This window comes from Microtus pennsylvanicus, chromosome 7 (genome assembly GCF_037038515.1).
Source record: "Microtus pennsylvanicus isolate mMicPen1 chromosome 7, mMicPen1.hap1, whole genome shotgun sequence".
NCBI lineage: Eukaryota > Metazoa > Chordata > Mammalia > Rodentia > Cricetidae > Microtus > Microtus pennsylvanicus.
This window is the reverse complement of record NC_134585.1, coordinates 109,765,150-109,785,561: the sequence shown is the minus strand read 5'-3', so window position 1 is coordinate 109,785,561 and position 20,412 is coordinate 109,765,150. Positions and strand designations below refer to the sequence as shown.

General features: G+C 39.6%; 1 protein-coding gene across 5 annotated transcripts in view; it reads left to right on the top strand.

Annotated features, from left to right (window-relative positions):
* Positions 1–20,412, top strand: part of St7l (suppression of tumorigenicity 7 like) — an 87,272-nt gene that overhangs the window by 35,739 nt on the left and 31,121 nt on the right. For 4 of the 5 annotated variants that reach the window (XM_075981705.1, XM_075981703.1, XM_075981706.1 and 1 more), the window contains exon 12: positions 18,757–18,907. In XM_075981705.1, the coding sequence (XP_075837820.1) occupies positions 18,757–18,907 (151 nt within the window). The remainder of the gene's footprint in view (positions 1–18,756; positions 18,908–20,412) is intronic. The other variant, XM_075981704.1, reaches the window with a different exon arrangement.

The following is a 20,412-nucleotide window of genomic DNA, read 5'->3' as shown; positions in this document are numbered from 1 at the left end:
AAAGAAAGAAAGAAAGAAAGAAAGAAAGAAAGAAAGAAAGGAATGACTAGAATGACTAACATTGGACTGAGTAGTTGTGTTTTCCTGGCCTGTGTGAGCCCCTGGGTTTGTTCACGAGAATGCGTAAGAGGGAGAAAGCAGCACCCACTACCGAAATCTAAGAATAATGTCTATAGACATACAAGTTTCTTGTTAACTGACACTGGGTCCGTGAATTTAAAATTTTATTACAAGCTATAATATACATACAGCAAAGGATACAGAACAGAAACATGCACTGTAATGGTTTAACATAAAGCAGACACTTGCCTGTCAGGTAAAAAGCAGGGCAGTACCACCCCCCCGGATGTCCACTTGACTGCCCTTTTCCAGGCACAGCGCCTCCCTTCCCAGAGTAATGCGAGAGCAATAACGGCTTTAACATTAATTATGCTTACTTCCTCCTTTCTTTAGTACTCATTCTGTATTTTCTTTTATTGCTGGTGTTATAAATGAATTAAGGTCAGTTCTACCCTCCATTCTCTCTACTCCAATTCTTCTCTGATTCCTCTCAATTTTATAGGGGTTCTTACTGGTCTTATTTTTAAACCACAGAGTTCACTTAGTGCTGCCAGCATGTACCCAGGCGTAGAACCATGTACTAGAATATGAGTAAGCTCTTTGGGCTACATCCTGAACAAAAGTACACTCTCCCTCTCCCCTCTCCCAGCAGCAGTGGTCAATAGCGCCTCAGCTAGAGGTGGGCTGCCCACCCACTGCCTGCTGGAATTTGGTCTCCTTGCACAGTTACTGACTCCGTCTGTGTAGCTGCCCTGTTGTGTTGGATTACATCGCCTTGTTGTGGTCAGCCATCACCTCTGGCTTGTCCTCTCTTTCTGCTTTTGTAATGATCCATGAGCCTTGAGAGGGGACATGTGATATAAATGTCCCATTTAGGGCTGGACATTCTGCATAGACTCTTTATTTTTTATTCTGTGGGGTAATTTATATATAATTATAATCATTTCTGCTTTAAATGATTTATAGATCTTTCTGATAAGGCTATCTGATCTGGAGTTTTCTTTTTAAGAAACTACGAACTATGAATTTCCATCCTTTAGTTTAATAATCACAATTGTTACTTACTTTATAATTGCAAATGCTATTATTGTTGCGACAGAGCCTCATTGTAGCCTAAGTTGGTCTCATTATTTAGCTGAGAATGATTTTGAACTCCTAATCCTCCTGCCTCCATCTCCCAAGTGCTGTGATTACAGTCTATGCCCTCATGTCCGGCTTAATGTGTTTTTTCTTTCTCTTGCATCATGGTTTCTTTTATAATTAATTTTTTTTGGTCTACACACCAGATACTTTGTTTGAAAAGTTGTGAAATTAGGTTGAAATTTTGGATACTATGTTCTTCCAGAAAATACTGTTTAACTCTTAGATGACTGCAAGAAGCACTAGTAAGCCAATATTACTTTAATCACTTTATGTTTAAGGGATTGCTATTTTCTGGACCACCCAGATGACTTAAAGCTACTTCTAGTTCACCCTTATACCTGGGATTCAGCCATTCAGGGCCCCATCTAATCCTTAGTTTTAGAAGCACTTGCACTATTGACAAGCACTGCCACCTCTTTCCCTAGCTTTCTAAAACTGACAAAATGTTGAATGGCTTCTTATCCATTCAACATCTCGTTCAGTTGTAAGATCCTCCACATAAAGAAAACTTTACTGTAGCTCACTTGGCTGACTCTCTGTCTTTGGACTGTGGTCTGGTAATTCTTCATGCTTTGTTAATCCTTGTATATTTACTTTTACTAGTTTCTAATTTTTCTAGGAAGGTTGATCAGAATCATTACTGGAAATACAAGTCTATAAATATTTTTAAATAAAACCCTCTGGTCTCCGGGGCTGGAGAGATGACTCAGAGGTTAAGAGCACTAGCCGCTCTTCTAGATGTCCTGAGTTCAATTCCCAGCAACCACATGGTGTCTCATAACCATCTGTAATGAGATCAGATGCCCTCTTCTGGTGTGCAGATGTACATGTAGATAGAGTACTCATATACATAAAATAAATAAGTAAATCTTAGAAAACAAACAAAAGCCCCTCCACTCTCATGCTACAGAGGAGTTAAGAGAATGGATTCTACAACCAAACTGCTGGAGTTTGAATTCCAGCTCCACTCTCTCCTAGCTATATGGTTTTAGATGAATTACTTCCCTTTGCTTGTGCTTCAGTTTCCTTGTGCATGCATGCAAGTGTGTGTGTGTTGAGACCAGGTCTCATGCAGCCCATGCTGGCCTCTACAGCCTGACGGTTTATTTTACATGCATTGTGGGGCTCATATGTAGGTTCTTGTGCTTATAGGGCAAGTGCTTTACCAACTGAGATGTCTTCCCAGCTTTGTATATAAAGTTTTTTTTTTTTTTTGGTTTTTCGAGACAGGGTTTCTCTGTGGTTTTGGAGCCTGTCCTGGAACTAGCTCTTGTAGACCAGGCTGGTCTCGAACTCACAGAGATCCGTGTATATAAAGTTTTAAACTTAGTTCCACAGTTGAGGATAAATGTAGTATTTGTCTTTCTGAGTCTGGCTTATTTTATTTAACATAATGACCAGTTGCCCCCTTTTCTGCATATGCCACAATTTCTTTTTCCTTTATGTATGTATAAATTCCATTGTATACATGTGCTGCCCTTTCTTTATCTGTCTGTGTATTGATAAATATCTAGGCTGCTTCTCTTTCCTGGGTGTTGCGAATAGTGCAGTGGATCTATCTGCAAGTGTCTCTGTTGTTGACTTAGAGTCATTTGGGTGTCTATCCAAGAATAGCACATCTGGGTCAGATGGTAGTTCTGTTTCAGTTTTTGAGGAACCCCTATACTGATTTCAGTAGTAGCTAGTTATGTGTATAATCCCACCAGCAGTTTATAAGGAAAGTTCCTCTTCCTTCACTGTCTCACCAGCGTTTTCTGTAATAGGTCTTCTTAATGATAACAATTCAAACTGGGACGAGGTGGAATCTGAATGCAGATTTAATTTCCCTTTCCCTGATGACTAAAGATATTGAATACTCTTTCAAATATTTATTGTTCATTTCCTTAAAAACTTTCTACTTAGTTCATTAGTCCATTTGTTTTATTAAGTTCAATTTTATGTAATATGTAGCCAAGTAGAAATTTTTTATGTGTTATATAATATAATTTGCAATTATCTTTTGGGTAGCTCATTTATTGATAGGGTGATTTGTGGAGTTTGAGGTATTTAAATTTTGCAGTTCTTTACATATCCTGTATATTAATTGCTAGTCTGATCTGTGGTTAGCAAACATTTTTCCTGTTGCATAGGCTGTCTTTACTCCAGGGATTGCTCCATTGCTGTGCAGAAGCATCTTGATTTAATGTAATGCCATTTGTCAATTCTTGGGATTATCTCCTTTCCTCCTGTTTTGCTGTTGATTGTATTTTACAATAGTAAATTTTTGTCATATGCAAAATATCCTTTTATAGGACTTTATAGTTTTTTTAACTTTAGTTTTTTGATTTATAGGTAGAAATCAATTAGTTCTCCCTCAACCAACTATCAGAGCAGTTAACACTCACTCTGTCAGAACACACAGCTCCGTGTGCTTGTCTGTACCTTTGTTGTCTGTAGCCGGTGGTTTGCCCTGAGTGCAGCAGGGTCGCTATTAAGACTTGCTAGAGGAACTTTAAGCTCTAGCAACTTGAGAATACCCCATTTAAATAATATTGATGTCATATGAACTGGAAGAGCTGTGGAATTTGTGGCTGTTTTTGCCAGGTTTTATAAGTGATGAAGTATGCACAGCTCTTTCCCCTGCTCTGGGCTCTGTCCCTGACTCTCAGCTGAAAGCAAGCAAACATAAAAGACTTTAGGGGATTTTCCCTCAAACTTGTGGGTTCTAATAACTTGAAAAGTATCATTTCAATAAATATTTACTTTAAAATTTTCTTTTGTGTTACAAATTTATTATGCAAATTTGTCAAGCAGTTGTCTGTATTTGAGCAGTAAAATGACAGAGGATAAAAGGTTTTAAGCAGGAAATATTTTCTGGCAACTTCCACATAATGAAATGGCTGTAGGTCTAGAGCTGTGCAATTTGTTAAAGCTGGAAGCTATTAGAAGTGTGACAGAAAGATGATCGAAATCTCTTTGCTATAAATTTGTTTTGAGGTATTTCATTAATATTGATTGTTTATATAGATTTTTTTCTACTAGATGAGTTTCACTATATGAGTACTGTGATATAGTACCATAGTAAAATAGCATGTTTTCATGTTGGGTTTTTGTTTGTTTGTTTTTTGTTTTTTTTTTTTGTTTTTTTTTGTTTTTTTTTTTTTTTGAGACAGGGTTTTTCTGTGACTTTGGAGCCTGTCCTGGAGCAGTACTTGGAACTTATTTATAGACCAGTCTGGCCTTGAACTCAGAGAGATCCACGGGCTTTGTAGTAATATGAACGGCGGGGCTGTGTCCCCGATCCCCCCAGCCGCCTGCCCGGCTCGGCTAGCTTATGCCCCGAAATAATTACACAGACACTGTATTCTTTTCATCACTGCTTGGCCCTTAGCTCTGGCCCTTACTGGCTAATTCTCACATATTAATTTAGCCCATTTCTAATCATCTGTGTAGCGCCCCTAGGTGCGCTTACCGGGAAGATTCTAGCCTAAGTCCATCCTGGGTCGGAGCTTCATAGCGTGCGTCTTCCCTGGAGCAGGTAGCATGGCGTCTCTCTTGCGTCTGCTCCGGAGAGGAGAGCTGTGGAGTCTGACCTCACTTCCTCTTCCTCCTGGCATTCTGTTCTGTCTACTCCTCCCACCTATCTTCTAACCAATGAAATGGGCCGAGGCAGTTCCTTTATTGCTTAGCCAATGAAATCAACAGATTGATATATGACACTCCCACATCACACCTGCCTCTCCCTCCCAAGTTCTGGGATTAAAGGCGTGCACCACCACCACCCAGCCCTGTTTTCATGTTTTTTTTTAACTTGGTCTTCATTACCTGGCTATGACTTTGGTTCAACAAATTTTTTTTTCAAGTCACGAAAAAGAAAAATATTTTTATCTTTTAGCTACTATAGGAATAATCAAATATTTTTATTTTCAATAGAAATTATTTTATATATTTTAGATATCCCACAACATTCTATTTATTAATTTTTAGTGTCTCATATTCTTTATTATTTATTTTTATGTGTATGGCGTTTTACTTGTATGTATGTCTGTGTACCATGTGCCTATCTGGTGGCTGTAGAGGCCAGAAGAGGGTGATGCATCCCCTGAAACTGTACTTATGACTGTTGTAAGCTGCTGTGTGAGTGGTGGGAATCGAATCCTGGTCCTATGGAAGAGAAGCCTGTGCTCTTAACCCCTGAGCCATCTTTCCATCCCTGCCTCATATTCCTTATTCTCCATCCATAAAATCATTTCATTCTTTTTATTGAGATAATTCATATAATTTTCACTCTTTGAAGGTATAGAATTCAATAGCTTCTGACATATTCACATGATGTAAAATCATTACTATTATCTATTTCTAGGACATACTACTCATCATTGCAGAAAGAAACACTGTACTCTTAGTAGACACTTTCTATTCCTCTTACCAGTCCCCTCCAGCCATTATTTTACTTTCTGTTTCTATGAATTTACTTGTTCAGTACTTTTCATATTAGTAGACGTGTACAATATGTGTCTTCCGTGCTTGACTTCTTTTACGTAGCATACTGTATTGGTACTTTGGTTCTTTTTATGGATGATAACATTTTGGCTAATCTGTTGTTAGTGGACATTAGAGTTGGTTCTGGTTGTTTTGTTTTGTTTGTTTTTTTAAGACAGGGTTTCTCTGTAGCTTTGGAGCCTGTCCTGGGAACTCCCTCTATAGACCAGGCTAGCCTCAAACTCAGAGAGATCCGCCTGTCTCTGCCTCCTGAGAGTTGGGATTGATTAAAGGCGTGCATCATCACCGCCTGGCCTTTTCTGCTTTTTGTTACTATAAAGAATACTGATGTGAACATGTACAAATGTTTGTGTGGGCATCTTTTCTCTTCTCCTTAGTGGAACTGATAGCTTGTATAGTGGGTTTGTGCTTACTTTTGTAATGAATTATTTTTCTGAAATGACCTTCCTGTCTTAACAACAATGCGCGAGGTTTTCAACCTTTACCTGTTTAAGAGCTACCCGTTTAAGTTCTTTGTACATTTTTTTTTCTTGTTTTGGGGCATTTGGGGTTAGCTTGGTTTGATTTTTAGCTGGTTTGAGAAAATTCTCTCCCCTCCAGCCCAGGTTATCTTTTTGTTGTTGTGTTTTGAGTTTTGGAGACCGGATTTTATACTGAGTCCCAGGCTATCCTAGAACCCCGGGCTGACCTTGAACTAAAAGTAGTTCTCCTCCTTCCTTACCCTCCCTTGTGCTGGGAGGTTTCTACTTATCTTTCTAAAAGTATTATTATAGAAAGAATTATATTTGTCTTTTTTATCATGGATGATAATCCTTAACGTGGTAGCCTTATGTGGCCTTGCACATCTGTTATCTCAGCACTCAGGAAGAAGCAAAGGCTGGAGATTCTTGAGATTGAGGCCAGCCTACTTTATGAGGTACCCTGTCAAATATGAAGCTGGGCAGTGGTGGTGCATTGGTGAATGCCTTTAATCCCAGTACTCAGCAGATAGAGCTCTATGAGTTTGAGGCCAGCCTGGTCTACAGAGTGTGTTCCAGTATAGCCAGGGATACAGAGAGAAAGCCTGTCTCAAAAAAAAAATGAATGAACATGAATGATTATTACAGGAAGCCATTTATACCCTTAACTAATATGCCTCAAGTTATTGTGAATCTCATAATCACATGTATGTTCACCCATGATATATAAACCCCCAAGTGGGTTTTCTGGGTGAGGTATAAATGTTGAAGAACCTTCTGAGCCTCTTTGTTAGGTAAGATACAGCTGAATACAATCTTAAAATATTTCCATCTATAGAAAGTTTTCCTTTCATATTAATTAGTCTTGCCAATCACCTGAGGCAAGCAGATTCCCATTAATGAATAAAGAAACTGCCTTGGCATGTTGATAGGGTAGAACTTAGGTAGACAGAGAAAGCTAAATGGATTCTGGTTAAGAGTCTCATGCTCTACCGACTGAGCTAGCCGGGCCGGGCAGACGGCTGGGGTGTTTGGGGACGCAACCCCGCCGCTCCATATTACTACAAATGACGCCCAGACGTGTGGCTAACTAAATCCACTTAAAAAACCTGAGAAGGCTTAAAAATAATGGAGAGAGAGTTTAACACAGATTTTTGCTGTTTGTTGGTGGCGTGCTGTAGAGAGATTTCCTGATTCGGCAAGAGCAGCAGAAAAACGCTGCGTCATTTCAAAGCGCGGCTTCCTGGGGCTGTGCCGCCAGTGCAAACTCTGGCTTTATGTTTGTGTTCCCGCTTGGGATCGGAAGGAGAGTGCTCTGAGACCTTGACGATGACTCAGAGCTCCCCGCCTGCTCCTGGGCAGAAGGCAGAATCAGGCTTAGGCAGGCGGAAGAGCGTGGCGGATTCCTGCCGCCATACAGAGACATGTTTTCAGACTGCGCAGTGCTCTGCCTGTCAGATTTGGATGTTACTTGGATGAAAAGAATTTCTGTGCTGCACGCTCAGTCTCAGAATTAAAGTGCTGAGTGCCGCTCCTACCTGGTAGCCCCAAGAGGCTTTCTGACTCAGCTTCAGCTGCAAAACCCTGCAGCTCATTAAGAGGTCCTGCCACGAAACACTTAAACGGTGTTGACGAAAAGCTGAACGCATGCTTTTCGGTTTTCAGCCGTAGCAGGAAAAAAGCTGCGCTGTTTAAAAATGCCAGCTTTCTGGGCCATCCTGCCAGGGAAAACTCTGACTGTCTGAGGCAGGAGGGCCGGCTACAGAGAGAGGACTTGAGTGTTGTCTGTTGTAGTTCGCTGGCTGGCAGGGACCTTGAAATGCTATAAACATGGCTACAGCCAATACCTCAGCCATGAGGCTGGAAAGCTAAGAAATGGACTGGATCTAGCTGGCAAAGCCACGCCTTTAGTCCTACTGATATTGCTTGGTAAATTAAAGACTCTTGTGGTCAGAAAAAGAGAGATATACAGTAAAGAGAGATTCAAAGAAAGAGAAAATTTCTGAATGGTTTACTGTGTGTTAAAAATATATGCAGACTAAAAGTTAAAATTCTTAAAGTAAAACTCTGTGACTTCAAGGCATGGTAGCACACGCCTTTAATCCCAGTGCCTAGAAGGCAGAGACGAACAGATCTCTTTGAGTTCAAGGTGTAGTTGCAAACACCTTTAATCCCAATGCCTGGGAGGCAGAGACAGGCGGATCTCTGAGAGTTCAAAGACAGCCTGGTCTACAGGTCAAAGATATATGCTCAAAAAGCAAAAAGTTAACTTAGGAATGTCACAGCTTAGATTCTTAAGCGCCTAATGATTTAAAGGCGCAAATCAAAAGTGCTCCTGGATAGTAAAAAATTGCAGATTCACAATAGGACAGATTCAGACCGCTAAACGAGTCACACTGTTGGATGAATGTACGTAGGCTTGGGAGAGAGAAGAAAAAGAATATAGAGAATAAAGTTAATGGTTTAAAAAGAAAAAAGTAAAAGTAAAGTCTTTAAAGAGACAGAGTACAGATAGTTATAAATAAAAATAAGCCGCGTAAAGATGAAAAATTCACAGAGAGTCTGGATTCTTTGTATTATTGTGTTTTCTTTAAAATTTTTGACTGTGAAGGAGCTAAGTACAGAGAGACATTTCATTATAAGGGCTGCCAAGTGGAACCAGAACGGATATCATGAGGGTATGATTTCAAAATTTGGATCTAAGGATATGATACTTTGGAAAAGAGATTCTGCTTTTGTTTTCACAGAGGATCAGACCTTGTGGATTGCATTTATCCCGATTTGGTATGATGGACCACGTCCTCCTGAAGGGTTGCTGTGAACATCTTCAGAAAATTGCTTTGCTCAACTGCCAACTGAGATGAAACTAGCACACAGGTTATACCAAGAAAGACCTAATTAACGACGCCCCCATTCAGCAGGAAGCAGTTTGGAGAGAAAAACTGCGCCCATGTTCCCAAATATGGTTTATAAATTTTCTTTTACATTTAAAGGGGGATATGATATAGGTATGAATAATTTGCATTAGTATAGATTTTGCTTTATTTATAGAGATTTAAGGTCAATTTTGTTATATGTATAAATGTTTCTGATGTAACTTTTACTTGATAACTGTTTTGTTATATGTAATTTTGCTATGTTAAGGTTAAAGCCTTCCTTTTTTTGTTTAAACAGAAAAAGGGGAAGTGATGTGGGAGTGTCATATATCAATCTGTTGATTTCATTGTTTAAGCAATAAAGAAACTGCTAGGCCCATTTGATAGGCCCACCCTTAGGTGGGTGGAGTAAACAGAAGGGAAGGCTGGGAGGAAGAGGAAGTGAGGTCAGACTCCGCAGCTCTCCTCTCCGGAGCAGACGCCTCAGGAGAGACGCCATGCTACCTGCTCCAGGGAAGACACACACCATGCCCCAGCTCCGACCCAGGATGGACTTAGGCTAGAATCTTCCCGGTAAGCGCACCTAGGGGCGCTACATAGATGATTAGAAATGGGCCAGAGCAGTGTTTAAAAGAATACAGTGTCCGTGTAATTATTTGGGGCATAAGCTAGCCGAGCCGGGCAGACGGCTGGGGTGTTTGGGGACGCAACCCTGCCGCGCCCCCTATTACTACATTCTGGAGGAAGAAGGCAGAGTCAGAGAGGTGTCATGGAGCCGCCAGAGACAGATGATGAGAATTTTACCCAGTAAGCCACTGCCACATGGCGATATACAGATTAATAAAAATGGTTTAAATTAATATAAGAGTTAGCCAATAAGAAGTTAGAGCTAATGGACGAAGCAGTGTTTTAGTGAATACAATTTCTGTGTGGTTATTTTGGGGCAAAGCTAACCGGGCAGCCGAGACAAACAAGCGGGCCCTCCTACTACAGATCACGATAGGTTACCTTGTGAAGATCAGAAAACAGGTTTAATTCTGTGTTATATATTTGGGGGTTTCACTCAGTTAGGCATTCAGATTTGTGCACAAGCCTAAAAGACAGTCTAGATATGTGCCCTGCAGCTATCATAGATCACTGGAATTGTAAATGGTGAACCTTTTGAATTCAGTGATCTGTAGATGAAACTATTCTTATCATGATACTTTATATACTACCTAGAATAGTATAGATCACTTTAGAGACTAGCTATAGCTTGAGGAATTTTTTTAAAGAAAATGTATTTATTATTGCTTCATGTGTTTGAGTATTTGCCTACATGTATATATGTGCACGGCATGCATACCTGGCACCTGCAGAGGCCAGAAGAGGGCATTGGATCTTGGAACTGGAGTTAAAGACTGTTACTGAACTACCATATGGGTGCTCTTGCCCCTGCGAGAGCAGCCAGTGCTCTAGACTGCTGAGCCATCTCTCCAGTTCTAAAAGTTTTTATAAGCAAACTACTGGCATTTTTAAAAATTTTATTACTTTTATATTTAAGCTTGAAGTAATTACTTTGCAAAACCAAACCACACAGTGGGAAGTACAAGAATATACCCACATGTGTTATGTCATATGATTTTTGTCAAAAGCACATATGCAATCTAATGGGAAAAAGAACTCCCTCAACAAACAGCGCTAGAGCTTCTGATTATCTGAGATGGGGAGAACAATGGGTTTTTCTCATGACAAATATTAAGATTAAATTCTGCTCATCTTTAGTGTTAAGAAAATGCAAAGAACTGGGCGTTGTGGTGTACACCTTTGATCCTAGCACAAGATAGAAGAAAGTTGATTTGGGGAGTTTGAGGCCAGAATGGGTGGTCTACATTTTGAGCTCCAGGCCAGCCAAGGCTGAATCTTGTCTCAAAGCAGAGTAAAAATAAATATAGTAATGTGATGTAATGTGATAGGATGTGATATGTGTGTGATGAGGGGGGCACATCAGATGATTTAGCTGTGGAGGCCAGAGGTTGAATTTATGGAGTCAAGTACTCCCCTTCTACCTTTACATGGGTTCCTAGGATTGAACCCAGGCTACCAGGCTTGTGACAAGTCCCCTTTACCTGACGAGCCATCTCACTGACCCTGACTAGTTATTTTCTGTTTTATCTGTCTGTCTGTGTGTTTTGAGACAGGGTTTCTCTGTGTAGCCCTGGCTGTCCTGGAACTTGCTTTGTAGAACAGGCCTTGGGGCTAGAGAGAACATTAGACAAGCTAGGAACGATGGCGCCAAGGCAGGAGGATCTTGAAGTAGAGGCTAGCCTGAGCTGTGTATGGATCTTGCCTCAAAACAACATATGGATGAGAATGTAGCACAGATGGCTGAGGGCCTAGCATGAATGCTGTCTTGGATCTAATCCCTAGAGTCAGAAGAGCTGAGCGTGTGGTGGCCCATTCCTGCAATCCCAGTGATTTCCATGATGAATCAGACCCTTTTTCATTAAACTATGATTTAAAATCCACAGATCACAAATTCAGAGGTCATCCACAGCTATATAGCAAGTTTGAGGTCACACAAAACCTTGTCTTGAAAAGAAAAAATAATAAAAGACAAGTAACAAAAACTAAATTGTTCTGTATTCTGAACACATATTTAGGAAGATGACATCTGTAGCTTTTAAAGATGTTGAAATGTTTAAAATGTTAAAATTTAAAAATGTTAAAAGTTATTTCTTATTTTCCAAATAAAGCTGTTGTCTTTTCAAGAAAGCAGACCACACCTGGAAACTTATGTGAATACAAGAGAAGTTTTAAAATATATTGATAGCCAGAAAATGAAATCCTTTCTGAGCCGGGCATGGTAGTGTACACCTGTAATCCCAGCACTCCGGAGGCAGAGGCAAGTGGGTCTCTGAACTGTACACAGTCAGAGCTACATGGTAAGACCCTATCTTAAAAAAGACAAAAACGAAGAACAAAGTAAAATCCTTTATGGTTGATCAGAAATTGAATCCTGTAGGATGTTCTGAGTTTCATCAATTTGTATTTCATTATGCCCAGGGCTAACCTGGGCATATTAACAGCATATATAAAACAAATGAGAGAAACAGTTATTTAAAATTCTGGGTGGCACAGTGGAAGTAAAGGGAGAAATAGGAAAACGGTGTTGAAGTCTATTGTCCAGACTACAGCACAGTGAGAGCCTTGCCTTTCCATTATGTCGCAATATAGCCTAACTACAGAGTTAGGCTATGGATTCCTCTCCTTTGGCTCTACAGGGTGATGCGGAAAGGGGTTTTACCTCAGTGTCTTCCCTTTCTCTTCTTTGCTCCCCAGGCTGACAGGAATTGTTTTTCTTGCTTTACTCACATCACAGTTGTGTTTACTTTCTCTCTGGGCATTGTGTTTAGACTCCCCAGTACATACTTACAGACTCTGCTTTCAGCTTGCCTGTCTAATCTCATAGAATGTGCACTGAGAACACTAATTGCAGAGATAAATTGGTTCTTCGTGTGCATGACTGATCAAGAGCAAAGGACCTTAATTTCAGATGTCTTCAGAGAGATTTTTCTTTAACCTCTGCCTTTAAGAGGAAGATTATAAAGCATTATCATTACTTCAGGTCAGAATTATATTGCTTTTGGTCAAAAGCTGTTGTAAGATTTACAGAGTAATAGAAAAGAGTAATCTAAGGATAAATTATAAAGATCAAAGAAGTTGAAAATTAAATTGAATTTGAGTGTAAGCTTGGGTATGATTTAGACTCTTAAAGAAACCATCCATGCACAAAGGTCCTAGGTTCGATCCCAAGCACTGAATAAAGGGAGAGAAGGGACAGAGAGCAAATGTTTGACCATATATCATCTTATCTTTTAATTATAGCTTCCAGAGTAGCTTAATTTTAATATGTTTAGTGAAAACAAGGGACTAAAGTATGTATTTAGAAACTAGATTTGTGCCAGACATTTCTCTCATTTATTACCAATACAATAATGGGGTTATTCAGAGGTCATTTAGGAGGTCCGGCAGCACACACTAGATGTTGGCTTTGGCTTGTATCCAGCTATATTTTATTTGCTGATAATTTCCAAATCTATATCTTTTAATGCTGGTTTTCTTCTCATCTACAGACTTGTATTTTCATCTTATAAAAGTAATTCAGATATTTTATTGTTTCAAACTGAATTTTTGGATGTATTTTACTCTTATTTCTTCATTTTGATTTATGGCTTCATTAGCTCTTTCATTCGTGTGTGTGTGTGTGTGTGTGTGTGTGTGTGTGTGTGTGTGATAGAGGTGATGGTGGATATTAACTGTGTATACCAGGCTGACCTCAAACTCACAAGAGTCTCTTTGCTTCAGCCTCCTAGTTCATGTAGAATGCCACTGTGTCTGGCTTCCCTACATTACTTTTTCCCTCTGCCCTTTTCAAAGGACTAGCATATTATATCCTTTAAAAAGTCTTTCAGATCGAGGCGTCACCATTCTCATTGACTATCGTGCACCTTCACTACCCACTTTTAAAAATACATGTTATTGTTGCTTTTATTACTGAAACAAGGGATTTTTTTTAAATGTTAAATATTTCAAAAATTTCTAAAGTTAAACAAGTTCATTATTTAGCCAACTTCTACTTTCCAAAATTAACTATTATTTCTCCTTATTGTAAATGTTATCAGACATTTATATTCCTATCCTCTTTCCTCCCTACTCCCCCACCCCAAGACAGGATTTCACTGTGTAGTTTAAGCTGGCCGTGAATTTGCTAGAGTCTAAGGCTAGCCTCAGATTCATGGTCTTCCTGCCTCAGCTTCCCGAGTGCAGTGATTACAAGTGTTCACCACAATTGCCAAGTACTTTATATGAATTTCTAAATATCTAGACGTGTCTCAAAAATGTCACCATTTCTCGTGTGGACGACTAGACAGATTCCCCACTGATCTTCCTGCTATTGGCCCCTGTCTACTGTATTGCCAGTTTTCTACCCAACTAGCAAATTTCACTTCGCTCTAAGACTTCTGTGAAATCTCTGCTCTTTCTAGGCTGAGAACCAACCCTTTAGTATTGCACTAATGGGAACTCTTCAGTCTGACTCGGCAGGCTTCGCACCACTTGTTCTGCTTCTTACCTCAAGTCAATGTTCCTGGATTAGTCGTGTCTTATTATATCTCCCTATTGTTGTATATATATCCAATCTCTTCTCCATCTGCCATTCTCTAAGCTTTTGTTCACCCATTGTCCTATTTTTTTAAAGATTTATTTATTAATTATGTATACAGGGTTCTTCCTGCACATATCCCTGCAGGCCAGAAGAGGGCGCCAGATCTCATTACAGATGGTTGTAAGCCACCATGTGGTTGCTGGGAATTGAACTCAGGACCTCTGGAAGAACAGTCAGTGCTTTTAACCTCTGAGCCATCTCTCCAGCCCTGTCCTATTTTTTTTTTAATGGTTTTTTGAGACTGGGTTTCTCCACGTAACCTTGGCAGTCCTGAAGCTCACTCTGTAGACCAGGCTGACCTTGAGGAGAGATAAGCCTGCCTCTGTCTCCCAAGGCACGTGCAGCTGCCACCACCTGGCCCCTTGTCTTAAAGGAGTCTATTTTAGTTTGCTAAGCTGAAGCATGTGTTCTGGCTTAAATATGAAATGTCTCATGTATTTGCATTTGAGCATTTGGTTCCTAGCTGGTGGTACTGCATTGGGAGGTTATAGGACCTTTTGGTCTAGATGGCAAATATAGGGCTTCAGGGTTCAAGGCTGTCTTTGTGTTTAGCTCAGGCTCTCTCCTTCCTGTTCCAAGATGCAACTAGTAATATCTCAATCTCCTGCCTCAACTGGACCAGCCATACCAGCCACTGCCTTCCCTACAATAATAGATTATATATCTTATACTAGAGTCAAGATACATCTCCTTCCTTAACTTGCTTCTTTCAGCAACAACCAGCAATGGGGTCATTGCTGTGATAAACAGGACTACATGTTTACAATTAGTTTGTAGGAAAAATGTGGAAAAATTTAGAGCTGTGAACTAGAGAAGCCCTGGAGCTTAATGGGCCTCCCTAGTAGGAGTTCAGAAGATCAGAGCACTAGAAATGCATGCAGTAAAGGCCAGTGTTGGGGAGTTTCAGAGGGAAATGAGGACTACTGAAAATTGGATTAGATAATTCATGTTACACTTCAGGCAGAAGGTCCTGAAGACTAGAGCGAGACTGAATGAAAAAGTAGTATTCTAGAACCTGCAACACGTCTCAGTGGGGAAAGACACTTGCTCCCAGTTTACTCAGGAGATCTGCTGCTACTATTACTATTGCCTAATCATCATCATCATAATAATAACTACAACAATTAAGAGAGTTTTGAAAACCGGGAGCAATAGAAGACGACATGTAGCATTGGCGCTAGCCTCCACGGTCTACGCTTGTGTGCTCGCACACACAGTCCCCTATAGAAGTGTCTAAGTAAAAGCTGATGGATGAATTTGAAGACATTTGTTGTATATATCAGCTTATTTCAGGGACTGTTTTAGGTGGTAGACTGCACTAGGTGCTGCGGAGAGTCTGTAGGGTAGAGTTTTGTTGTGCATTAACTTAAAGTCTACACTGGTAACAGAAACTCCTGAACAGCAATTTCTGAAGGACATAAAATGAGTATTGGAATAATGTTATATCTTATTTTAAATGCACTTTTGTGTATTTATGCTAGGGACTGAAGCCAAGGCTTGGAATGTGTTGAGGACATGCCCTATATTGAGCTGTTCCCAAGATCCACTAAGTATAGATACAAAAAAATTATTTTTATTTTATGAGTGTTTTTCCTGTATGAATGTATTGCATCATGTGCGTTCCTGATATCCACAAAGACTAAAACAGAGCCTTGGACCCCTGGAACTAAAGTTATAGATGGTTGTGAGCTGCCCTGTGGGTGCTGGGAACCAAACCCAAGACCTTTGAAAGCAGTAAGTGCTTTAACCACTGACCTAACTCTCTAGCACAGGTACTTTTTTAAAAACCGAATTTTTTCTTATATTTTAGGACCAAATTTTACATTGGTAGAAATTGAAAAAAATATTTTGCTTTAAAGTCAATTTGAAAAGGACATTTGGGCTAAGGAGTTAGCTCAGTGATTAAGTGTTATTATGCAGTGTGCTTGGCAGCCTGAGTTCCAGCACTGACTCCAAACCAAAACAAAATACAAATCATATTTTAAAATTATGAATTATCATTTCCTATTAAATGTGCCGTATTTATTTATGTACTGTGTGCATTGACAAACAAGTGTTTTCTGGACATATTCAGTTGATGTGCTTTACCAGCTATCTGCCTACATAGCCCCAAACAGTAAATACCACTTTACTTTGTGTAAAGCTTTCACATTCTAAGTGAAAATAAGTGGGGCTTTCCCCTGAACCCCGCATTTCTAAGTTAGAGTTTTAGTAGAAAGGACGTGATTTAAGAATTAAAGTTTTCCTCTGTATCTGCGACACTGGTCTGACGATGCTCTCCCACTGTGATAACACTGAGCTTCCTCCTGAAGAAGCTCTTAGTGCACTTGCAAGGAGCATGAGGAATCGTGTCAGAGGTCAGCCATTGGAGTCCATTTTCCCACAGCCGCCTGGTGTGAGTGATCTTTTACTGTGTTTCAAAAAAAATGGGCCAGGATTAGAGAGGATTAGAAAGAATATTACCCGCCTGAATACAGGCCCAGGGCGCTGAGGAGAGAGAACCCAACCAGGCAGCAAATGGGCTTTGCCTGACCAGGACACAACCTCTGCTGCATTCCTTTTAAGAAACTGAATGGGAAACGTTAAGTACCCAAACTGGATTAGTAAATAATCTCATAGTTTGTGACATCTGCTAAAATAAATTGATGAGCAGACTGCTTACTTACACTTTGAGGAGTCAGAGAAATCAGGAGTAGGAGTAATTGAAGATAGGCAGTGATCTTAGTGATGCATGGAGAGACGCACTTCATAAACAAAGAAATATCATTCCAGATGTATTGGTACAATGAATATGTTAGATTAATTGCTAAGGCTTAAGGATTTGAAATCCTTATTTTTTTATTTCTAAGATTCTCCCTTGCTTTCGTTGGGCCTGTGCTTTGAATGTATCTTCTGTTCTGACATCTGCTCACCCCAGTGTAATTATCCTCATTCTGATCCTCTTTAAATATCAACTCAGATCAACATATACTTATTGTACATCTCATCATTACCATCCCAAGGTGTCTACTCAAGAGAAATGAAACTGATTTATACCAAATCTTGTATATAAATATTTGTTAAAGTATATTATATTACCATTTGCTTTTGTTTTTTGCTTGCTTGCTTTTTCTGGTTTTTGTTTTGTTTTGTTTTTGAGACAGGTTCTTATGTAGGCCACCCTGGCCTTGAACTTACAGTGTAGTCAAGGATGGCCTTGAACTCTGACCCTTCTGCCTCTACCTCCTGAGTATTAGGACTACAGGTGTGCACCACCATCTTTGTTTCACATGCTAGGTATCAAACCCAGGGCTTCATGCATACCAGGCAAGCACTCTATGTCCCCAGCCCTGAATTATTCTTTCTAAAAGCCAAAACGTGGGAAGGGCACATGTCTAACATCTAATGACTGGATAAGTAAACATGGTGTATTTATGAGAACTGTTATTTGACTCTAAAGAGAAATGGGGGTACCACTATGTGTTGTGACTTAGATGAGTCTCCAAACTGCTTAGTGAAAGAAACTAGTCACACGTATAATATATTCTAACAGTGTTATGATAATATGAGGGGTTAGCACTTGGCTCAGAGGAATGAGACATGAGGAGTGGACCGAATGGCGTCAGAGGGTCCAGAGTCCCTCAGGTGATGTCTGTGTACACACTGACTGCGGTGGTGGGTGCACTTATTTTAATATAATAAAAACCACTGAATTCTCAAATAATCTAACTCTATGCTTTGTGAATTATATCTCAACAAAGCTGTTTTAAAAACAAGACAAAATTAGGGGCTGGAGAGATGGCTCAGAGGTTAAGAGCATTGCCTGCTCTTCCGAAGGTCCTGAGTTCAATTCCCAGCAACCACATGGTGGCTCACAACCATCTGTAATGGGGTCTGGTGCCCTCTTCTGGCCTTCAGGCATACACACAGACAAAATGTTGTATACATAATAAATAAATAAATATTTTAAAAAAACAAGACAAAATTAGTATTTCCTATTGCTTTGTAATTTTTAAGGGCCCTACCACAATCTGATTATAATTATTTACTTAAGAAATCTGTTTTTCTCATTACAATATGAGGGTTTTTTGGTGTTCCGTAGTGAGCATATTGTCTTGTACTTAGTAAATATAAATGAATTGATTTTACCCCACAGTTAAGTTTTCTACCCATTAAATAGGAATAAAAGAAAACAGAATTGAATGATGCCACAAAGTACTTTCACTAAGTTGTATTTTATGATTTTACATTTATTTGGGTTTTTTTGGAAAGTATTTGTCTCACATTATTTCCTCAATTTAACTTTCCATTTTATATTTTGCAAGGTCACATAAACTGTTTGTCAATTTGTTTTTACCTATAGGGAATTCTCATTTTGAAAATTTACAAGTATAACAAGTACTTTAAACAAGTTTTCAGTTGGAATTGCATGTTATTTTAACTAGTTTAATGTGTGTGTGCCTTTAAACCAATTTGTAACATTTACAAATGTTTGTGGATGTTTGCACTTAACACAATTTAATTTTTTGGTGTGCATGTGTTGTTTTTGCAGTACTTACTAGAGATGAAAAGTTTAATTTTACCTCCGGAACACATCCTGAAGCGAGGAGATAGTGAGGCAATTGCCTATGCTTTCTTTCATCTGCAGCACTGGAAACGGATAGAAGGTGCTCTGAACCTCTTGCAGTGTACGTGGGAAGGCAGTAAGTGTTCTTGGCCAGATGTAATGCTAATCTCTCTTAATGTTTATTGCATCCACATGCATTCTTTTCAAATGATTGTGTGAGTTTCAGGACTTGAAGTAGTTTCAAATGATTTCTGTGGCATTATATTTGGTAGAAGAAATAATTTGAAATATATTGAGGTCACATTTAGGAAAAGCAGATAGAGGAACTCTTAGGATATTTTGCTAAAGTTGAGTATTGTAGTGAGAGAAAATGAAAATGTATGCCTTTTAGCTTATAAGCTTTATTAATGTGATTAAGTTTTGTTACTTTAGTTATTTGGTTTGTTGTTGAAAAACCTGGTTTATGAACAGGAAACATGTCTCAGTTATAGCACTTGTTGCTCTTGGAGAGAACCCGAGTTTGTTTCCCAGCATCCACATGGTGACCACAACCTCCTGAACACCAGTTCTAGGGGATTCATTGCCCTCTTCTGACCTCCAGTGGCACCAGACACACAATGATGCGCATATGTACATGCAGGCAAAACATTCATTCACATAAAATTAAATAAATTTTACAATATAAAAATAAGAAATGGTCTGGTTTGTTGTTGTTTTGTTTTCAACTGTGTTACAGCAGTTGTTTTTGTTTTTTTTCTGTCACTGTGATAAACACTATGGCCCGTAGCAACTTTCATTCTATAGTTTACAATCTGTCATTGAGGGAGCCAAAGCAGAAACTCAAGGCAGAACCATAGAAAGGAACATTTTATTGGCTTGTTCAGCTTGCTGTATTAGATAGCACAGACCCACATGCCCAGGGGTGACACCACCCACAGTGGGTTAGGCTCCCCTACCTCAATTAGCAATTGTGACAGTGTCCTGTGGACATGCCCATTGGCCAGTCTGGTGGAGGCAGTTCCTCAGTTGGGGTTCTCTCTTCTCGAGTGGACGGTCAGCGCAGCAGCTCTGTTCGTTCTCTCTCTCCCCCTCAGTGTCTCATGCGATTCAGGCAGGCCTCAAGCTCACTGTGTAGCTGAGGATGATCTTAAATTTCTGATTCCTGCTACCACCTCCCAAGTGCTACAACTGTAAGCCTGGACCACCACACCTGGCTTTAGGCTGTGAATGTGGTGAAACATTCTTTACATACAATTTACCACTGTAGCTGTCTGAATCCAGTTCAGGAGTGTTGTGTGTGGTCACATTATTGAGCACCTGCCATCAACTTTCATTTCCAGAACCTTTCATCTTCCCAAACTGAAATTCACATAATAATATCTTCTTTTTAAGATTTAATTTAATTTAATTTTATGTGCATTGGTGTTTTGTCTGCATTCATGTCTGTGTAAGGGTGTTATATCCTTGGAACCTTAGTTACATACAGATGTGAGCTGCCATATGGGTGCTGAGAACGGAACCTGGGTCCTCTGGGAGAGCAGTCAGTACTCTTAACCACTGGGCTTTCTCTAGCCCACACATAATATTCTTCATTCTCACCTTTCTGGACCCTTTCAGTGTTCATAGTTCTGACTCATGAGT